At 43.1% G+C, this 22389-nt stretch overlaps 2 protein-coding genes across 6 annotated transcripts in view; one reads left to right on the top strand and one right to left on the bottom strand.

Moving 5' to 3' along the window:
• Positions 1–826: 826 nt before the first annotated feature.
• LOC309336400 (uncharacterized protein) lies at positions 827–4871 on the bottom strand. Its single transcript, XM_081852047.1, has one exon. The coding sequence runs from the start codon at positions 4297–4299 to the stop codon at positions 1432–1434; it is 2868 nt and encodes a 955-aa protein (XP_081708173.1). The 5' UTR covers positions 4300–4871; the 3' UTR covers positions 827–1431.
• Positions 4872–5050: 179 nt separating this feature from the next.
• The window catches only part of ARHGEF37 (Rho guanine nucleotide exchange factor 37), a 56325-nt gene continuing 38986 nt past the window's right edge, over positions 5051–22389 (top strand). Inside the window, exons 1-2 of one of the 5 annotated variants that reach the window (XM_081852092.1) lie at positions 5087–5187; positions 20857–21278. Coding sequence is in view for 2 of the 5 variants with exons in the window: in XM_081852090.1 (XP_081708216.1) it covers positions 7459–7474 (16 nt within the window). In the remaining 3 variants the exon portion in view is untranslated. Of the gene's footprint in view, positions 5188–7352; positions 7475–20776; positions 21279–22389 lie in introns of those variants that run through there. The other 4 variants (XM_081852093.1, XM_081852090.1, XM_081852089.1 and 1 more) reach the window with 4 other exon arrangements.

The following is a 22389-nucleotide window of genomic DNA, read 5'->3' as shown; positions in this document are numbered from 1 at the left end:
AATATATCTACCCCAAATATGCAGAAAGTAGCTTGAGATTTTCACCCCTCTCTCATCCCTGCTGATTAGGAATTATTGTTAGATCCAAATAGGTAGTTTTTATGACTCTTAGACAAAGTTTCTTTTTCCAATCCATATTGCCACCCCCTTGTTTTGGAAGATCCCAGAGCATAGGTTTGGTTGCCTAACCATTTGCCCTTGAGATGTTTTCCTTTCTACCCCGCTTGGATCTTCTGTATCACATTTACACCTGGGTGTTCCTTTTTCAGGATTGCTTCTACTCTAGAGCGCTTCATGGTGGATCCCATGCAATTACCTTTAAAGCAGGCGGCACTATAGCCATAGCTGGGGGGGAAATGGCACATATCTGAGATGACAAGAGGAGGGAAGGAGAACATGGTAGTATGCTTGAGAATTAATTGCACGGCACATTCATCTCTCAACAAAAGAGAACAACAAGAACAACAGCAGACTTTGGTAAATAAAGGTGCGTGCAGCCAAATATTTTTGAAGATATAACTTTAGTAAAAGGTTTATAAAAACCTGAAGTATATGCCCTCCTGTATATCATAATTCCATACAGGAACAGAAATGATTTTGTTAATTTTATTTTGGCATTGTCGTGCTGGCTGGCAATGCGATTCTTTTGTAACTCAAGTTCCCATTTTATTCTACTTTCTTTTCTTTTTTTTTAAAAAAAATTATTTATTAAATTTTGACAAAAATATATTTCACAAACGTACAAAAGACAAAATGAAAAAGAAAAAACAGAAAAAGAGAAGAAAAAGAAAAGAAAAGAAAAAGAAAAAGAGAAAAAAAGATTTTATTCTACTTTCAATCTTTCGTGAGTATCTGTGGGTGGGTCTCCTTTTAGAACAAAATATGTTCTAGGGACATATGGTACAATGGCAGTTTAGGAGTGTCATTGTTTAGATATTATTTACCCACCACCTACAGTCGCCAGACGATTGCTACACATGTCCTTTCCTTGCCTGCCCACCCAGAGATGTGGAGGTTTACTCAGAAGTAAGTCCCACTGTGTTCATGGGGATTATACTCAGATGCACAGGATTGCAGCCTGTAATCCTATGCAAACTACATGGGAGTAAGACCATTGAACATAGTGGCAATTGCTTCTAAGTAAGTATGCATAGGATCAGATTGCAAGTTTGGATTTGCAGGAATCTCGTATCCTGCTCAAACCATTCCCCCACCACCACTGAATGCCACGCTCTCCAGCTATATTTTTTCCACATCTATTATTCCATGAAAGAAAAAGTTTCATCGCAACTGGCCTTGTGAAACATACCTGATGGGGACAGAATGGTGGCTGTCAGTGCCAGTGGCTATTGTTGTTATCTGTTTGTAATGCCACTGTATAAATGAGGTATAATATACATACAAGGCATTTCCCCCCACAGACTACTTCCTTTATGGCACTTCATCCGAAGCAAATCTAGGCAAAATGGGGTGTTCCTCTTCTTTTCCTTCACCTGTCTTCATAGCCATATTGAGCTTTTGCCAAAACAGTGCAACTTCCTTCTCATCCTGGGGCCATTTGAGATATGTCTTCTTCCTAATAAGTTTTCTCATTCTATGGTAGGGTGATAAGTACTCGCTGGGAATGTCCTCCAGAAAAATGAGAATCAGGACATCCTTGTGTTCATCAAAAAGGCGAAAGCTGGCCACCTGGATCTCCTTGGAGCACCACTCACTTTCCAGGTAGTGGCGACTTATGATACAAATGGTTTTCCTGCTCATGTAGATGTTGTTTACAATATTTTCCAGGATGGACCGTCCTGGCTCAAAGTCTCGGTGATGAAGACAGAGCTTCCAATGATACTGGTTTTCTAGCACTGGCAGGAGGTCATTTATCACCCACTCTTCATTGTGTGTGTTGTAAGAAAGGAAAGCATCATAAGCATAACCCATGACTCGCTCCTTCCTTTTTTCCCTCTTGTCAATGAAGTATGCAAGTAGTAGGTGGTAACTGTAGATCATGTGCAACCTCCACTGATAAATGAAGCAGATGAGCATCAGTAAAATTGCTGCAGATGTGTTTGTGATATACAGGATAAACCCATAGTCAATTATGCAAGAAGACGTCTCAAAGGTCCACAATTTCTGCCCCTTTTGTGTTGAAGGGGAAGCACAGATGTACTGGTAGAAATGGAGCACCTGAGTTTTAGGATCCTTTAGTGACCAGTTGAGGAACATTTCATTACTACAGGAACAGGCAAACGTATTTTCCCTGAGATCTAGAAAACGAAGGGCAGGCAAAGCTCTTATTTGTTCTTTTGTGATAACGTCTATTTGGTTTTCAGCTCCTCTGAAAAGAGTTAACTTGGAAAGGTTGCCATGGGAAACAAAGCTGAGTGAATTTAGTCCGTTTTTATTGAGGTGCAGTTCCCTCAGGTTTGGTACAGGCCAGAAGAGCATATTGCTGACATTGTTAAGAGAGTTATCACTCAAATCAAGCTCTTCAAGCGTAGGGGTATATTTAAAAGTCTTGGGATCCAAAAAAGATATTGCCAAGTTGCCTGCGTGGATTTGCACAATGGACTCCAGTCCTTGTAAGAAGTTAACTGGAAAATTTTCAAGTCCGTTATGACGTTGGCTGTTTATATTAAATTTGTTTAAGGACTTCAGCAGTTTAAAGGGAGGATTGACAAGCATTTTGGAGGACTTGTAACTGATATAATTGTTGAAAAGGTCTAGTTCTACCAAAGAGCTTAAACCTTGAAATAGCCCTCCCTGGAAAGTGTCTTTGGTGATCTTGTTGCTAGCAAGAACAAGGCTGTGCAGGCTACTCAAACCTTCAAAGGCTCCAGGTTCTATAGCAGCAATCTGATTGTCTGCCAGGTTAAGAACCAGCAGAGAAGTAAGATTCTTAAAAACGTCTTTTTTTATCGAATCCAGTTTATTTTGCCTTAGTATCAGGGTTTCCAGATTCTTTAAGCTTCCTGGGAAAGGTTCGTTGATTTCTGTTAAAAGGTTTATTTCAAGATTCAGTTCTTGCAAGCTGTGTAGGTCACCGAAGATATTTGAATGGACATGAGAGATACGGTTTCCAGTGGCATAGAGACTCTTCAAATTATTTAGATGGGCAAAGTCATCTGGAAGAATTCTATAGATCTTGTTAAAACTAAGATCCAGGCATTCTAATGATGCCATGTTAGAGGTAGCATTTGGCACCTCAGTGAACTTGTTGTTTGCCAAAGAAAGAAGTTTCAAAGAATGCAAGGACTGAAACAGTGTCATTGGCATCACTTTCAGCTTGTTAAATGCCATATTCAGATACCTTAGATGTGTGCAGTTTTCAAAGGCTCCTTCATTAACACTTGTGAACGAATTGTGCTGTAAGTTAAGAGTCTCAACATTTCCATGCCTTAGACATACCTGCTCTATAAGTCCATCTGTTTCAGTCAGGTGTAACTGGTTTAGGTGGATAGCCTCTAGCGAGGTGCAATTGATCATTTGGATCACCTCTGAGATAGCTGGTGGTTTCATAGCTATACCTCCTAAAAATAATGTCTTTAAGCCTTTTAGGAAGCAAGGGTCTTGTATAAACCATATAATGGAGATATTAGGGATAGAGAAGGATAAATCAAGTGAAGAAAGGCTTTGCAATACTGAAGTTGTAACATCAATGAGAGAAATAGGGTTATGAGATGCATCCAGTTCACGAAGCTGCTCAGGTACACTAATGATTTGTTTGGTTGATAAATTCTGCAGATCATTGTCTTTGATGTGCAGTTCCTGCAAGGATTCCACTTTAAACACAGCATGTATAGCATTCATGGTATACAATCTGTTTGAAGATAAATCAATTACCTTTAATTTCTCCAAATGGGCAAAGGCATAAGGTTCAATCTTGAGTATTTGATTGTTGCCAAGCATCAAGACCGTGAGATTTGTAAGCCCATCAAACATGGAGCTGGAGAGAAGAGTCAGCCGGTTTGCAGTGAGGTTCAAGAACTCCAGGTAGCCTGTGTGTATGAAAGCACCTCCTTCGATGTGTTCTATTTTGTTCTGAGAAATGTTCAGAACTTGAAGGTGACCCAAGTTTCTGAAGTCAGTCCTCCACAGACTTCTAATTTTATTCTCAGACAAGTCCAAAGCATCAACTTTGCCAGGTAGGTGGGTTGGGACATTTTTCAAGTTCCTGTTGTAGCACAGAACTTTTGTTCTGTTCCCCAAGACTTCATGCACCTCACATTTCTCAAATGAGTAAGGTGTCACCCTTTGGTCTTGGCTGAAGAAAAGGAGCAGTGTTGATACAAGCCTCAGAGAAAACATCCTCCTTGTTGTGTAACTGCTCCCAGTAAGTTTGAGAGCAAAATGGGTAAATTGACAATGTGAAATATGTGCATTGCTGCATCGGAAATTCAGCTACTTACAAAATGAGAAGAAGTGTTCCAAATGCGGAACATGAAAGTGCTGGCTCACTGGAATTGTGTACAGGAAGAAAACGGAACTGGTATGGCCAACTAGTTTCCACGCCTTACTATAATTCAGTCGAAGCATGTACAACTGAATCATAGAATCAGAGTTGGAAGGGACCATGAGGATCATCTAGTCCAACCCCCGCAGTGCAGGAATCTTTTGCCCAAGGTGGGGTTCAAACCCACAACCCTGACATTAAGAGTCTCATGCTCTAACAATTATTGTTGTTTCCTTGTTTGCCAGAAGCAATTTGTTTTACACGTTTCTTAGTTGCTTGATGCTGTCATATGTAGATGTGTGGTGCGATCCTATGCATGCCTTCTCAAATTCAAGTTCTTGAGTTCAGTGGGGCTTACCTCCAAGCAAGTGTGTATAGCATTCTAACCCAAGCAAAACATTTGGTTTAAGGTGCACCTTCCCAGCAAGAACCAATAATTTGTATGTATGGCAGGGACACAGCCTCTTAGGACACACGTAAACATCTTTAAATTGCATCAGCACAGGTGAGGGAATGTTTCCAGCAGAGCTTGTGCTCAAACAGGCCCAGCAAGATTTTTTCTCTCTCCTTCATAATGCGTTCTTTGCAAGCCTTCCATTCCAGACTTTTCAGCCAATCAGGAAAAACAGAGATCAGATACTGCAAACTGAGAGCGACTCCCAGAGACTGGCGTCTTAGCAAATGTGGAGTAAAACATGGATGGTTAAACAGTGGAGATAACAGAAAAGAAGAGCACAACTAAGGTAAGCATCTGCCTGTATATGTGTTTTCAAAGCTTTGGCTGTAAATAAAATGCTCAAAAGCCGCTTCCAGACTGATTGTTTTTTGGGGTGGAATTCAGTCCATAGCTGTCAACCTTCCCTTTTTTTTGCGGGAAATTTCCTTATTCCAGCGCCGTTTCCTGCTGCTTCCCGCTGCTATCCCGGAGTGTTAGCTATCCCGTAGACTGTCCCCAGGACAGGTGAGGCTGCTGATCCCTTATTTTCGAGACTGCTGATCCCTTATTTTCAAATCTGAAAGTTGGCAGCTATGATTCAGTCACATACCAGCAAACTGAGGCTGTGTAGTAAAGTTTGACTGGGAGCTTTTGCACAACAAACCTGTTTCCCCCTAAAGATGGGAGTTTTTGCAATAAGGAAAGTGATGGGAAGATGCACTCAAAAGTGTGGGATGGCGTCATCTAACTTCCCTGCAAACCAATCAGAATGAATGCTCAATAAGCAGGTTATCTGGAACTGACCCAAATTTGTGACACGTAGTGATGGAAATATTGACAGCTGCACAAATTAGAGGTAGGGGGTGAAATAATGTTTGCCAGGATCCAAGTTGAAGACAGGGATGTTCTATTAGTTCATTGCATTTCTTAAAACTTATATAATCATTGAAGTTTGCCCCAACCACATTTTACCTTTTGCAGAATAGTCCTCTACAGTTGATTCAACACCAGTGGTGTATCATCCAGACATAAGGCCATGTTGTGTATTCTGCAAAATGTTCTTGACACCATTATTGGTGGGTTTGTTCTGCTTCAGTTTGTTCTGTGATACTTTGGTGATGCTATCACACGATTGCTGTGTGAAGCAGCTATTGTACAACAAAACTGGGACGAAAATAAGCCAAAACTTTTGTAGTACAGGACTTCAGCAGGAAGTTATGGGATATGTACTGACTGGAAATGAAGCAGTGTGACTTCCCTAAAACTTTTGCACGTGCAAGTAGTATGGAAAACAGGTTTGCCTCATGAATGCACATTAAAAAGGACTCGGGCCCATAACAGTTGAGGCAAGGGAGACAGTCTTGCTGTGGTGGAAGAATGTATGCTTCAAGCAAAGGATGAGTAGATGCTTCCCGCCCCCGTCCCCCTGGAATCAGGAGTGTGGAGCTGCCAGAACACTTCCCACTTGCACATCCTGAAACAAGAAAGAAGAAGAAGAAGAAGAAGAAGAAGAAGAAGAGGAGTTTGGATTTGATATCCCGCTTTATCACTACCCGAAGGAGTCTCAAAGCGGCTAACATTCTCCTTTCCCCTCCTCCCCCACAACAAACACTCTGTGAGGTGAGTGGGGCTGAGAGACTGCAGAGAAGTGTGACTGGCCCAAGGTCACCCAGCAGCTGCAGGTGGAGGAGCAGAGAATCAAACCCAGTTCACCAGATTACGAGTCTACCGCTCTTAACCACTACACCACATTGGCTCTCAAAGAGGGGTGTCTCCAGCCTATCAAACTTTTGCAGGAGGGATTTAAGTGCATACTGGAACTAGGTTTGCACATTTAAAGTGCTCTGTCTCCCTAGTGCAACATATCCCCTTTTCAAAAGAGCTGGGTTTTTTTTGCCGTTTGGAAAGTGGAGAGGAAATACATTGAAAAGTGTGCGATGAACTAATGGCAGATAAGACATGTAAACACCCCACGGCACATGTGAATGAGGACAAATGTAGGATGGATGTTCACTGTCATATTACCATGCTTTAAGCAAATTGGAACGGATGCTCAATAAAGGTTGGCTATAATCTAACCACCATTCCATGTAAGCTTTGTGCTAGTAAATCAGGATGAAGCTCCGTAAATAGGTTGGCTGGTGGTGGCATTAAAGCAAAATGCGGCTGAAGGAGGGAGCCTAGCCTTCATTTTTAATAGGCTACATGAGCATTCACCGTCTTAGGCAGCATGGTGAAGAGCGCATTTAGTCTCCAAAGACTAAAGATGTTCAGCTATCACTTGGAGAAAAAAACAATCTTTCAACATTAATGAGCACAGCTGGGTAGTTATGCCACCTATTTCTAAGGATGTCACTACAAAATAAATAGGCAATGAACTGGCCCAGCCACATACCATGCAGCAGTCACTATCCAAACACATCAGCTGGGGAGGGGACAAGACATTGCCAGTAACAAGATGTTGCCAGTTGAACAATGGGGAAATGTGATATATTTCCAAGAGAAGCATTACTTTCAGGGGCTATCTAATTTTAATGTATAAAATAATTACCTGAATCTTTGCAGCAAATGAGTAACAATGCTTCATGTGCAAGGTAAGCATTAAATTGGCACTGGCCTGGGGAATGGTCTGATGGCATGGGACGACTTTCTTCAACCACTGAAATTAAGCTTCAGTGGCAGGCAGGGATGAAATATGACCACACATTTCACAGCGGGGATGATTGTGAAGTTTCCAAGAGTGCTATTTGCTGATTTCTTGCATATCAAATAAACAACATAGGAAGCTGCCTACTATCAAGACAGACTGTTGGTACATCAGTCACAGTACTTCCTAAACTAGCTGGTGGAGACTGTCTGCGGTTTCAGGCAGGGTTTTCCCCAGCCCTATCTTGGGACACCAGGGTTTGAACCCAGGACCTTTGTTTGTTTGTTTAATTATTTTACAAAGTTGTTATTGTAATTCACCAGATCTTAACCTACAGTGGTACCTCGGGTTAAGAACTTAATTCGTTCTGGAGGTCCGTTCTTAAACTGAAACTGTTCTTAACCTGAAGCACCACTTTAGGTAATGCGGCCTCCTGCTGCCACTGCACAATTTCTGTTCTCATCCTGAAACAAAGTTCTTAACCCGAGGTACTATTTCTGGGTTAGCAGAGTCTGTAACCTGGAGCGTCTGTAACCCAAGGCACCACTGTATTTGTAAGAATGGATTCCAAATATCATTGAATTTGTCCATGGCAAGTCTGTGTTTATATGCAAGTTGTTTGTATGTTGTGAGTTTTATAGGTCTTCCATCCAATCGTAGAAGGGAGCCACATTTTTATTTTTCCAATTCACCAGTATTGGTCTTTTTGCTGTGGTAAGGGCATGAAGAGTCCACTCGTATTGTCCTTTTGTAAGGTTCCATGTGCTGGGTATATAATTCAAGAGGATACTTTGCTCTGTAAATGTAAGGTTGTTCCGTACAGTTCTGTTATTAGTTTCAGTTACCTTCTGCCAAAAATCTTTCAATATAGGACAATGAAAAAACATATGTTTTAGAGAAGCATTATCCCTGTTACATCTCCAGCAGTTAGATACCTTAGATAACCCTTATTTAAACAACTGAAATGGGGTCCAGTATATTCTAAATATTATTTTTTGTTATATGAGCCTCAATTTAAGGTCCAAAGACACCCTTGTTATATCAGTTAAAACAGTTTCCCACTGTGTGGTGGAAACTGAGATCTCTAGTTCTTTATTCCAATCCTTTTTTGTGGAATATAAGATTTTCTCAGAAAGAAACTCACCAGACAAGCTGACCAGAGGAGGAGGAGCTTTCATGAGTGTGCATGGCTAAGTATTACACTGCTGCTTTTGTTTTGAAAAATTCCCAAACCCCTTTTATTATGACCATCCAAAAGCAGTGAGCAAGCTTTTGAATACGACATACTGGTACAGTGGTGCCTCGCAAGACGAAATTAATTCGTTCCGCAAGTTTTTTCTTCTTGCGAGTTTTTCGTCTTGCGAAGCACGGTTTCCCATAGGAATGCATTGAAACTCAATTAATGCGTTCCTATGAAGACCGCTTGCCAGGCTGGTGGTGCGGAGAAGGGCTTTTCTCCCCACCGCAAGCCTTCAGAACAGGTACGGGAACAGAGGGGAAGGCGCGCAGCGCTTCTCTTCTGTTCCCGGGGCTTGCGGTGGGAGGAGGGTTTTTCCTCCCCACGCCAACATTCAGAACAGCATTCTGAAAGTTGGCGGTGGGAAGGAAAACCCTCCTCCCACCGCAAGTCTTCAGGACAGCCATCCGAAGGCTGGCGGCGGGAGGAGGTCTCTCTGCCCCACCGCCAGCCTTCGGAGCAGCCATCCCAAGGCTGGCGGCGGGAGGAGGTCTCTCCGCCCCACCGCCAGCCTTCGGAGCAGCCATCCCAAGGCTGGCGGCGGGAGGAGGTCTCTCCGCCCCACCGCCAGCCTTCGGAGCAGCCTTCCCAAGGCTGCCGGTGGGGCGGAGAGACCTCCTCCCGCTGCCAGCCTTCGGAGCAGCCTTCCCAAGGCTGGCGGCGGGAGGGGGTTTCTCCGCCCCACCGCCAGCCTTCGGAGGAGGTCCGAGGACAGTGGGGAAGACGCGCTGCGCTTCCCCGCTGTCCCGGAGATTTCCCTATGGGCTTTCGTCTTGCGAAGGAAGCCCATAGGGAAATTCGTTTTGCGAAGCACCTCCAAAACGGAAAACCCTTTCGTCTAGCGGGTTTTCCGTCTTGCGAGGCGTTCGTCTTGCGGGGCACCACTGTAAGTTTTTTGAGTTGGATGTAAATGGTGTAGGGAGGATAGAGCGGTGAGGGAAAGGTTGCCTTGGTATTGAAGCCATACTGTCTGCCTTGGTCAAAAGTTCATTTTTATTGTATTGTCTTAGAAGAGGCATGACTATGGAGGTTGTCAGGAAGGATGCCTGCACTTTAGGATTTTCTCACAGTGATAGTGCCTAAAGGGGTGATCACTTGGGAACCGTACTGCTCCTACTGTGAACACTCTGGAGTCAGAACAGAGTATAAATCTAATACTTTTTTTTTTTTTTAGTGGTAAAGCTATTACAAGTAGAGGAGGAATGTTAGATGCCAAATATGTGCAAATGTTTGTCCTGACCCAGGGAATTAATGTTGTTAGAAAGTTAGTACTTTCTAACTTTTGCAGAAACATGGAGGTGGAACACTAATCAGGGGCAGGACTTGGGATAAGGCATGGGCTGCACAAGCAATAGCTGAGCTTCAGCTATATACAGTATCATGCAGTTGTTTGCTGATGCAGAGTGCAAACATACCTCAACTATCAATCAAAATGTAAGGAGTGCTGTTGTAGAGATCAAAGTACAAGGGTGAACGCATGTCAGTTTGGAGATGGCAGCAACTTCCGGCAGATATCATGGAATGCTGCTATGTATGGTGCTACATTTCCTTATGTCCTTGCAAACAAGTCTCCTGCAAATAAGCCAAACGGGTTGGATTTGTTCCTTTCTTTACAGTAAATTTGCTTTACCCAACACATCCAAAGTACTTATACCCCAATCTGTGTCTCACATATAGAATAGTGTGTGTCATTCTTTTGAAGATCTCCATAAAAGTACTGAAATAGTTCACATCCTGTGGTATCTTGATTCCACCCTACCAGAAAGCACCAACAATCTGCTAGATAAACTGAGTATTTACATCCTATAATCTTTCTTGGATAGCTGAGGAAATTGTTCTCTGCTTTCCTGATGTTGTTATATATGTTGAGTAATGTGAATGGTATTGTGCCATTTGCAATTAAGCATCATTCTTTCTAGCAGTGGCTGGAAGCAAGTGATTCAACAGGCGTGGCTGTTGGGTTGTGAGTGGGTAGCATAGAAACCCCATTATGCTTTTTCCTTTGTGTATTCATCACAGAAAGCCGTGGAAAGTGTAGAAAGGAAGAAAGTGTATTTGGGGTACAAATCAACACACTAGTGGGACAGGAAGTGGGATGGCATGGTGGGGTCTGTGTAAAGCTCCAGATCAAAAAGTAAGGCATTTTATTAAATAGACAGGAATCATGTTCACACATTTTAGCTGACAATATCCAACTTTGTACTTAGCATTATTATCCTGGCTTTTAAATATAAAAAAGATCATCATATGCAACAAGGAAATGTTGCATGGGTGGAATACTGCAGTGCTGAAATCTGTTCATCATGTTTATATGATACTGCACTTTGGCTTAGTGGTTAAAGCGTGTTGCTACACCTAGAGTTAATTGATGGAATATTTGAGTCATTATTTTCCACATGCCCAGCTCTGGCTGTTTTACAGTTTAGAGTTGTTATTTTGGATGTGCAAAGGATACCTGTTATTACTGCCATTCTAAGATGTCAAAGAATGCAAACTCTCAAGTTTTGCAGAAGGAATTTCTTTTCTTTTTTGCAAAACTTTTTGAAGTTGAGAGAAAGTGGGGGAAAGCTCATTCCCAATAGAATATTATTTCTTCTGTCAAAATATAACCTGTGTGGATGACCACAGAGAGAGAGAGAGAAAGAGAGAGAGAGAGAGAGAGAGAGAGAGAGAGAAATCTACCAATATACTTCAGGGCCTCTTTTTTTCCATTTACTACTACTACTACCATAGTGGTACCTCGGGTTAAGTACTTAATTCGTCCCGGAGGTCTGTACTTAACCTGAAACTGTTCTTAACCTGAAGCACCACTTTAGCTAATGGGGCCTCCTGCTGCTGCCGCACGGCTGGAGCACGATTTGTGTTCTCATCCTGAAGCAAAGTTCTTAACCTGAAGCACTACTTCTGGGTTAGTGGAATCTGTAACCTGAAGCGTATGTAACCCGAGGTACCACTGTACTAGTAAAGTTGTCAGCAGGTGAGCCTCCCTAGGGAGGGCATTCCGTACACAGGGCATCACAACTGAAAAGGCCCAATCTGTAGTGAAGGCACACTTAAATTCAAATGGTGAGGGGATCCAGAGGAGAGCCCTCAGATGAATTAAGCCCTCTTCATGAGAAGACCCTCCCCTGAAGAGGACATCAGTGAGGGCAGAGGAAGCCCCAAAGAGACCAGAGGCGCAGCAGGACTTTGTTTAGGCTGCTCAGCCTCCCCACCTAACAGCTTGCATGCACAGTAGCACAGCAACAGCAGCCATTTTTCCACTTCTCCTCCAGCGTCCAGCTGGCCTCGAGATTTAATTCTGGTTGTGAATGTTTATGAACACAGTGTTTTGGGCATGGATTGAAGAGAGAGTGGTAGAGAGGGTGTTTAGAGGTTGCTCCCCACTTGACGTAATTTCACTTATGTGTGTGGAGCCCCAGAACTTAACGCCTGTATATTCAATTCTCCATTTCATGCAGGATGAAGGATACTTTAAAAAGCAATGTCCTCTATCCAACCAGGTCTGGATTGGAACCAGGGCTGTGAAGATGAAAGCCTCTACATCTTTTTACCACTGTAACTTAACTGTCCAGTCTAGGCATCTTTTAGGGCTTTGTCTGTGGCTTAAAATGATTTCATAATATGAAAGCAAGAATTAAAAGAAGGAACCCGTTTAACAATGGAAGCACCTGCATCCTTTGCACAGTTTGCTGTAAGAAGGGGAAGAATAATAGCTGAGTAATACTTTCATTGTTTAGCATCTTTTAAAAGATGTGATTAAGAGGACACTGAGAGCTCAGCAGAAGTTGCTAAAGAATAGAATTCTTGCTTTAAATAATGAGAGAGAAGCAAAGCTTTCAAATGAAAAGGGAAGTGGGGAAAAGATTTATGCTTCCAGGTATTAATCATCGAGCTCTGCCTATAATTCTCAGGCTTTTTGCTCATCATTAAATTCAGACTGCTTCTAATTTAACTGGACGGGCTGTCTTCCTGCCTAATAATGCAAGACTCCATGGACCTTTCCAGGTGATCATCATTTTGCAGTGCAATGAATGTGCACTTGTTACAGCGCATATAAAAATGTCTTTCCCCTAACTAGCACCTGAGATGTGGGGGAAATCAGGATTTTCCAGCACTGAAACTGCTTTGCTGAAGAAACAGCATTTTTCACCCCAGCAAGTGCATCTACTGTGACAAATGTTACACTGATGTTGAAGACTGCTTGTGCATGGTGTTTATACCATCACAGACAGTAAGCAGTAAAATGCCCCTCATCTATGTCTGTGCTATTTTGTTTTCTTTTTCTTTAAAAAAAGGAATTCGAAAAAGAACTTTAAACGCCATTTACTATTTCTACTGACAATACAATCCTTATCTACACAACTCATTTGACTCAGGAGCCAGTCAGAATAAAACACCAAGAACAGATATCTCAGATTTTATATATTAAGAGACATGGAGCAACACCACTCCCTGTACCCACAGATCTGTGAGCATTCAAATGTATAGGTAGGGCCTGCAAAGCAAAGGGATCCAGGCCCTTGGCTGGAGTGAAGAAGAAGAAGAAGAGTTTGGATTTGATATCCCGCCTTTCACCCCCTTTAAGGAGTCTCAAAGCGGCTAACATTCTCCTTTCCCTTCCTCCCCCACAACAAACACTCTGTGAGGTGAGTGGGGCTGAGAGACTTCAAAGAAGTGTGACTGGCCCAAGGTCACCCAGCAGCTGCCTGTGGAGGAGCGGAGACACAAACCCGGTTCACCAGATTACGAGACTACCGCTCTTAACCACTACACCACACTGGCTTCCAGTGGAGAGTGGAGAGACTAGCTGTGGATTTTACATGCAGATCTGCCTACTGGTCTATGGAATAGGCTTGTTTATTCTCACTTGAATGGCACTTCCTCCCTCTCCGCCCTACCCTACCACTCTGGATCTGGCTTTGTCAAAGAGGTTTTCGCCGAATCGATAAAATGTCCAGGAAAAACCAGAGTATGACAAATAGGGTGATTTTTTTTAAAGAGAAAAGCTGGTCAACAACTTTGCCCAGATTTTCACTTTGGGGAATATGGCAACCCTGACTGTGGGAGGGGAGGGGGTTCAAGCCTCTTTCTATGGAGAGCTCCAGAGCTTGTGGCAGCAAGCATCAGTTGCTGTATTGATACACACTGAGCCATGGGAGGATCAGATAGACAAGGTGCCGTGGGCACTTCAAGGGAGTATGATCACCATGCATTAAGGTTTAGAGGTAATGTTTCCATGATGTCATCATGCATTCCTGCATGGGTAATTTGGGGGCAGTGTGCAGTGTTGTGATTGGTAGGTAATGGCGCAGTTGCCAGGGATGCTGTGGGAGTGACTCTCAGCATTGCTGCATTATCTTATGTTCATACAGTATTGACATTGTTTACTATTTTTGGCTGCGTAAGGCAACATGGCGAGAGGCCAGGATTGTTTTCTATGTCCTCCTCTCCCATCCTTCTAGATGTGAGACTGCTTAAGGATAACCTTGGGGAAATTGCAGGGAGTAAAATAAATGGAAGGCACTGGATTGGGAGAGGAAGCTAATGGAAAACATAAGAGACGATGCTCTGTTCAGGAAGCAACAACCCATTGCAGTTACTGGCAACCTTAAGAGATGGTTTCCTATCACCCTGATTAGCTGCATTTAAACTGCTCAATTGAGACCCTTCAAAGGATCAAGAGATGAAGGTTAATAGCAACCATTTCTGCCCCAGGAGAGAACAATTAGGTTTTCAGTGAAGATTTTCCATTCTTTTATAAAGTTCAGATGGGAGGAGAGAGATGTAGGACAGAGGATGCATTAGGACTAGATCGAATTGTGTGGGTGGTGGTGAAATTAGAGGGAAGGTTGCTTAAAATTCTGAAAGATAATGTTCTGCTGAGTGCAAGCCTGATCACCGAAGAGACCTTTATCCTATATTAAATGGGCAGACATCAGAACAGCCAAGCCTATTACAGGCTCCCAGCCCATAAATACACCTCTTGGAACTAAAATGCTGACATTTAATATGTTCTGCTCACCTCAGGCCCCCTATGCTGATATTCATTGACTTCTTAATTTTTTTTCTTTTGCTGTTTATGCTGTGACCCACACAATTAAGGTGGTTAGAGAGGCAGTACCACATGATACAGACTTTCCCCTATCTTTCAGTAATTTTTTATCTATGGAATGAATGATAATTCTTTGCTATAACAGTTATTCTGTGTATGTTGTTGTTGTTTAGTCGTGTCCAACTCTTCGTGACCCCATGGACCAGAGCATGCCAGGCACTCCTGTCTTCCACCGCCTCCCGCAGTTTGGTCAGGCTCATGTTTGTAGTTTCGAGAACACTGTCCAACCATCTTGTCCTCTGTCGTCCCCTTCTCCTTGTGCCCTCCATCTTTCGCAACATCAGGGTCTTTTCCAGGGAGTCTTCTCTTCTCATGAGGTGGCCAAAGTATTGGAGCCTCAACTTCACGATCTGTCCTTCCAGTGAGCACTCAGGGCTGATTTCCTTAAGAATGGATACATTTGATCTTATTGCAGTCCATGGGACTCCCAAGAGTCTCCTCCAGCACCATAATTCAAAAGCATAATTCTGTGTATAGAGCCTTTATTGTGCATTAAGTAATATTCATTGAAACAGAACAGTTATGTATATTTCTCAATTAGGGTTCTGTAAGCATTCAAAATTCAGAAGCAGGTGTGAAAGCTCATTATGACTAAGTCAATAGATTAACCATTCTGCAGCTCAGGCCATATGCCGGCTTACTCATAAGTCCCATTGAGTTCTGAGGTGCTTACTCACAAGTGTGCATAGGACAGCATTTGAAAGCGGGGAGCCCCCAGATGTTGTCAGCTCCAGCCAGCATGATCAGGAATAATGGGAGTTGCAGTCCAGCCACATCTAGAGAGCCACAGGTTAGTTGCCAAAATTGAAAGCTTTAGCTAAATAGTAGGTGAAGAACATTTGTTGGGGCTGAAGGTTAAAGGCAAACTTGGCTTCTCAAACTATTTTGGTTTGGGTGTGGCACTGTAACAGGAAAAAGTAAGATGCCCTTTCCTCCCAATAATGAATGGTAGTGTTTGCTTATTAAAATAAGAATAAGAAAATTGTAGAGTTGCAGGGGACCCAAGCATCATCTAGTCCAACCCCATGCAATGCAGGAATCTCAACTAAAGCATCTATGACAGATGGTTATCCAAAATCCTCCAAGGAAGGAGAATCCAGCCCCCCAAGGGAGTCTGTTCCACTGTCAAACAGTTCTTCCTGATGTTTAGTCAGAATCTGCTTTCTTGTAACTTGAACAGTCAGGGTTGCATATTCCCAAAAGTGAAAATCCAGGCAAAAGAAACAGCCTCTGGAGCAGGAGAAAACAAGGACCAAGTTACAATGAGTCTTGTGGTTTGCCATTAAGTGCAGGATTTTACTTTTAGAAATAGCCAGCACATACCAGGAGAGGGGAAGATCTGGATCAGGACCGCAGCAGTGAGCAAAGGGTTAAGATCAGGCCCCCATGCTGGGAAATCATGAAAGGAAGATTCTACACTGGGGCAACACCCAATTTCACAACTGATTACACTTTGCAGTACACACTAAACCTTAATAGCTACCACTTTCCTTAATATCTCAGAAAAACTCAAAATAAGTTTTGGCTTGCTTGCTTGTTTAAAAATATCGGTAGTTATTTGATAAATAGAAGGTGACATGTTTAATTAACCAGAAGTTGATGGACAGCTTTATTTAGAGGTTGATATCAACCACTATCTAAATGAACAAGGAATCATAGGGTATTTTAGCTGCAGCTATGTGCCCTTGTTATCTATCTTAAGGGTTTCATAAGCAGATAAAGGTAAAGGTAAAGGGACCCCTGACCATTAGGTCCAGTCACGAACGACTCTGGGGTTGCGGCACACATCTCCCTTTATTGGCCGAGGGAGCCGGCTTACAGCTTCCGGGTCATGTGGCCAGCATGACTAAGCCGCTTCTGGCGAACCAGAGCAACACACAGAAACACCGTTTACCTTCCCGCCAGAGCGGTACCTATTTATCTAGTTGCACTGTGTGCTTTCGAAGTGCTAGGTTGGCTGGAGCTGGGACTGAACAACGGGAGCTCACTCCGTTGCGGGGATTCGAACCACTGACCTTCTGATCATTTCTGCAAATTCCATGGATCAGAAATAAGAAATAATGAATGAAAGGGGTTCTTGACTCAGAATCACTTCTGACAATCAAGTGCTTATGTTTAAAAAACCCAAAAAGCTTTCTCTTGCAAGTAAAGTAGTCTAGCGTTGTAAGCAGTGCAACATAGGAAAAATGGACTTGAATGAAATTGTGACACAAAGTATCACATGAATTGGATCTCTGTTTCAACTCACTTAAACATATACAATATGTATCACCAGTCTTACTAGGTGATATTAAAACTTGTCTGAAAGTGAAGGGGAAATGGAAGTGTTACATCCTGCACCACTTTAATAACTCCACATCTGTGGCAAAAATGACCTGACCATTGGTGTATGTTATAGGCAACTGATTTTTGTCCCTTCTTCCTGCTTACCTTTTGTTTGTTTTTATTCCTGAATCAGAACATGGGCTTGACAACAGATTGAATTTCCAGTCTCATAAAATTTGAGTGCATTGGAAACTGAGTACAGCAAGTGACCAAAGCCCCATGTGGTGGCATGATATTCCATCATTAGGATGATGACACCAAATGAACATTAAATGGAATATCACCTAAGAGATGTTAAGACCCTACTTACCTTGTCTGGGCACAATGTGCTAATGACCTCGCTTCTGTGATTAGTTACTGCTCTTCTATCACACTTCACATGTACTCATCTCTCTGTGAGGGAGGTCATTTTAAATGATAGTTTTCAGAGCAATCATTTTGCAAGCCAAGCATCTCTAGATCTTGATGTTCTTTCAAATCGTTGGTTATTTTACCATTAGATCATGTGCACCGTAACAGTCTGAACAGCATGATTTACTGGAATAGAAGCAATTTAATGGAGACAAACAGACGGAATTGCTAAGATTTAAACATTTAAACATTTAATGTTTAATTTAAACGTCTTAAACCTTTGCTGAGTTGGGTGTGCACAAAATACTGCATGCTCCCCTTGAAGCTTATATGGAAATAGTCTGAAACAAAACCATTGCTTTGTGAATAGAGGCAACCTAGTGCTGCAGGACTAAGGAGATCAGTGAGAGATAATAAGAATGTCAGTGCTAGATAAATTTAAAGAAAAATAATAAGATGATGTGATAATGCTTTTGGAAAGCTCGAGAGCATTTGAAATAACAGGAACAATCTCAGTAAAACTATAAAGGGAAAATATTCATTTGGTGTTGAGCCCAGTAATGCTGGGTTGATGAGAAAATGGGACAAAAAGATTGATCACAGAGATGGGCTAGTGGGGGAACATATTAGGGGCAAGGTGACCAGATGGCACAAGCTATGAAATTAAATGGAAGGCCTGAAAATTTGAAGGAGGATCAATAAATAACTCAACAAAGAGGACTACATTGATCTGGCCTCATAATGAGAATGGAGTGTCAAAAGACCGCAAACATGAGTTTTTAGATTTCATTGTGTGGAAAAGGCCAAGACCAAGAAATATGTAGATTATTGTGAATAAGGAGGCAAGCAAAAACCGTGAATATTATGACATTATATGGCTGTTCCTAATGTAATTGCTGGACAGCTGAATAGGATAGATAGCGGTGGGTGGTGATTAAAGAGGCAAAAAGTAACTTCAGCTGACCTGGAGGAAAAAAGTGACAGTGATAGATTAGGCCTTCTGAGGAAATGGCGCAAGCTTCGTAAGTTGGAAGGTTTAAAATGAGAGTCTTACCCAGCATACAGCCTGCATAGCCAAGGTCTCTTTCGAGCCCAAGAACATACAATAAGAAAATAGGCCTGTGGGGCAGCCTACATTCATATCCTGGCTATCCTAACTTACCTGTACTGACTATCTTGAGGTTTTTTGACCCAACTCTAGAGCCCCCTTCAATTGCTGGGCACTGTCAACCTTTGTATCCCGACCTGCCCTTCTCTTGGTTCTTTTATGTGACAAACAATTCTAGTATCACACCAGAGGTTAAATCACAATATCTTACTATTGCGGGTTCCTATGTTCAGTTAGATTTGTCCACTGAGCATTCATTCAAGAATCTGTTGTCTAAAAACAGGTACACTTGGAATCTAATCACCAGTGTGGGAGGCAATGCCTTGGATGGGGAGGGGATAGCTGTACTATTCCTGCATGGAACATGGGAAGCTGCCTTATATTGAGTCAGATATTGGCTGAGTAGTGTCTATACAATGACTGGCAGTGGTCCCCTAGAATTTCAGACAGGGTGTCTCCCACCTAACCCTATCTGGAGATGCCAGGGATTGAACCTGGGACTTCCTGCATGCAAAGCAGATGCTCTGCTGTGGGGCCACCTACCCCAGCTGATACGGGTCATGCCTACAAGCATTTTGCAATCCTGTATGGGCTCGTCCACAGTTCTGCTTGTCCCATGCATAGGAAGCATGGATCTGAGCAGTTTTCTGCTTGTTCCATGCTTTCTAGGAATGGGTCTGAGCAGTTTGGCCTTTCCCTCACTGCTTTCCCCTGGAAAACCTACTCTTTTGTGCTGAATCGGAACAAACAGCAATCCACAGAAAACCTGAGTGTCATTTGTGCCAATTCAGCACTAATGATAGGGTTTTCTGGGGGTCGGGTGGGCAGTGGGGCAAAAGGAGTCCCATCTTTCTGCTTTTTTAGATGTGGAAGTCATTATGCCATGCTCACAGAGCAGACATTTTATGGCTAGCACGACTGAACATTCTCAAAGTTCTATATGTGTCTATTGGTGGGAAACAGTTGGCGATCTCTGCTTTAAAGTATGCCCTCCTGGTTGCCCAGTCCCCTTTTCAGCCCTTGGCTGTTTTTTTGTGTCCTGTTGACAGTGCTCCAGTGTCTCCTTCTGGACCTGTTTTGGGATTTCCTCAGCAAATCTAATTTTTAATCTGCAGGCCTCCATTTGCATCATCCCAGTATACAAGGCTGCATCTAGTGCTAGAACTATTAAAACATCAACATGTTCTTATAAGTTGCCTTTCTGTAGAAACCTTTGCTTAAAGCAATTCATCAAAATAAAATAAGCAAGCAGAAGTAACAGCACAGTTGAAAACCAACAGCCTAAAAAGTAAAACAGCTACCATACAGTAAAGAATGGTGTCAGGCTAGCAAATCCCACCCCTTAAAAACCCGCAAGCTAAGCTTTGTTAAATGTTGTTGACATTAGATTTGTTAGCAACAAGAAGACAAATTTGGGAAGAAGATGCAAGGCAAATATGCTGAAGCCAGTGAATTATAACAGATTCTACTGATTTGACTGGTAGAACTGGCTGCTATGCCATTCCTTCTTCTCAACCTTCCCAGGTCACCTTGAGGAAACCTACCTACAGCCACAAAAACTATCACAAAACCGCCAAGAGAGCCAGCTAGGCCACAAGAAAGTCATGCTATCAAATCTGAGAAGCCTGCCTGGCTGGCTGCTGCTTTTTGGAGTCATCGCCTGTGCCGCCCCCGGCATGATTATAAAGATGTGAAATTTAATAAACATGAATTAAACATTAAACCTCCCTCCTCCGCTGGTACAATTTGTGCTCCTTCCCAATCAAATCTGTTTTGATTTGGGGCTATTATGGTGCAAAAACCTGTAATTACCAAATGCTCAGAAATCAGCCTCTAGGGAGAGCTTATGTCCCCACCTGTCAAGCATAGCGGCAGGAATACAGACCACAGTTTATATACTTTCCGGGGCATCTTTTCTTTTTAAAGCAAAGCCTGTTTGCTCATGGCTGTCATAAACCTCCAGACCATGCTTGTTAATAAGAGTAAATGAAGCTGCCCACGGGACGTTGCGCTGATGCTGGAACATGCTGAGGGTTTGCCAGTTAGTAAACAGGCTTTGAGGGAGTGCCTTGGACTGAGAGGTGGCCGACAGCCAAAGCTCAGTCAGCTGAGTTGCTGTTTGTGGCCTGCACTGCTCTCCGCTCCCCACAGGATTTTCCTATTGTGTGTGAAGGTGTTTCTTTTTCCCTGCAGCTGCCCCCCCTGCCAGGCCGCAGGGCCCATTCATTTCCATCTAGAAATCTCTACAGCTGGCCTGCTGCCACCCTGGCAGGGGTTGCCTTGGATGCATATTCTCTTGTTTTGGAGCACTGTGAGCGAATACACTCATCTGACTCCCGCCTGGACTCGCGCAGAGCCTGTATGGCTGCAGTAAACAGAGCAGTGAGAGAATGGCAGCGAGGGAACGGAGCCCGGCCTGGCTCACAGACACTTACTTGCACACAGCTGAGAGGGCCAGCCAGTCCTCTGCACACATAGACACAAACAAGCCTGTGCTTCTGCAGCTGGAACGCAGTGGGTTGATCATTAACTCAGAGGCGGCAGCGGCACCAGCAGCAGCAGCAGCAGCAGCGAGGCAGCTTAAACAAGTCGAGAAGTCCCCGGCTAATTAGCAGGTAAGAATTAAGAGGCAAAAAAGCCAAGGAGAGCTGACAGCAAGCGCTTTGCTGATGGAGGAGATGTCCTCCGAAAGGGCATGGGCCAAGTCCTTGGAATTGTGTGCGTCTCACAAAATCTCCCGGGCAGCCATTAATCAGGGACGGCTGTCTCTCCCTGCAAGGATGAGTGGGAAGGTTGCATAACCACATTCCAGATCCTGCACATTTACTGACTTCTGCGGGGAAGGGCAGGTGCCTGTCACAGGAGGCGGTAAAAGGGAAAGCTGCTTTTTCCATAGTTTTTAGAGAACCAATATGTTTGCCACTTTTTTTTTTTTTTTTTGCTTTGCTTTCTGGCAGCATCCCTGAGCATTTAACAGCTGCATGGCAAGTAGGGATTCTACAGGTGCGGTTGAGTTGTGAGAAGCATCACCTGTTTTTAATCTCCCCCTCCCAATTATTAACAGTACAGAAGCCCTGCTTGGGTGGCAGCAGGACTCCTTCAGCAGGTACAGAAAGGGACTGTGGATGATGCAAGCTCCTGCCTGCCTGGTTTCTGTGTGGTGTTTGTACATGTTCAGAAAGTCCCTGCTGGGACTGTACCACTTCAGAGTGAAGGTGAGGGGTGGCATCTTTCCGCAGGGCCTGCAAGACAGAGCTGTTCCACCTGGCCTTTGGTTTAGACTCAGTCTGACCCTTATGTTTCCATCCCTTTACGGTTTTGATTTATGGGCTACTATTAAAATGAGGCTGAATTTTAAATTGTATTTTAACCCATATTTTAATTAACTCCCACCCCTATTATGTTTTATTGGTGTTAGCCACCCTGAGCCCAGTTCTGGCCAGGAAGGGCAGGGTATAAATAAAATTATTATTATTATTATTATTATTATTACTACTACTACATACTTTCCAGCAGCATGTGGAAAAATATGTGTGAGAGAAGGCTACATTCAGAGACCCAGACACGGTAGAGTTTTGCAGGCAGATGAGAGCCCTCAGTCATGGAATTCTCTGAAATGGCACGTCCCAAAAGAGTCATACCACATGCTTTTTCTGAACATGCAGATAGGTTCTTCTATTGGGCCCAACACAGAGTACTCAGCTTACTGTCATTATTCAGTGCTGT

The sequence above is a fragment of the Podarcis erhardii genome (genome assembly GCF_964252035.2).
Source record: "Podarcis erhardii genome assembly, chromosome: 2".
Lineage (NCBI taxonomy): Eukaryota > Metazoa > Chordata > Lepidosauria > Squamata > Lacertidae > Podarcis > Podarcis erhardii.
Note: the sequence above shows the minus strand (reverse complement) of the source record. Positions and strands in the feature narration are given on the sequence as shown.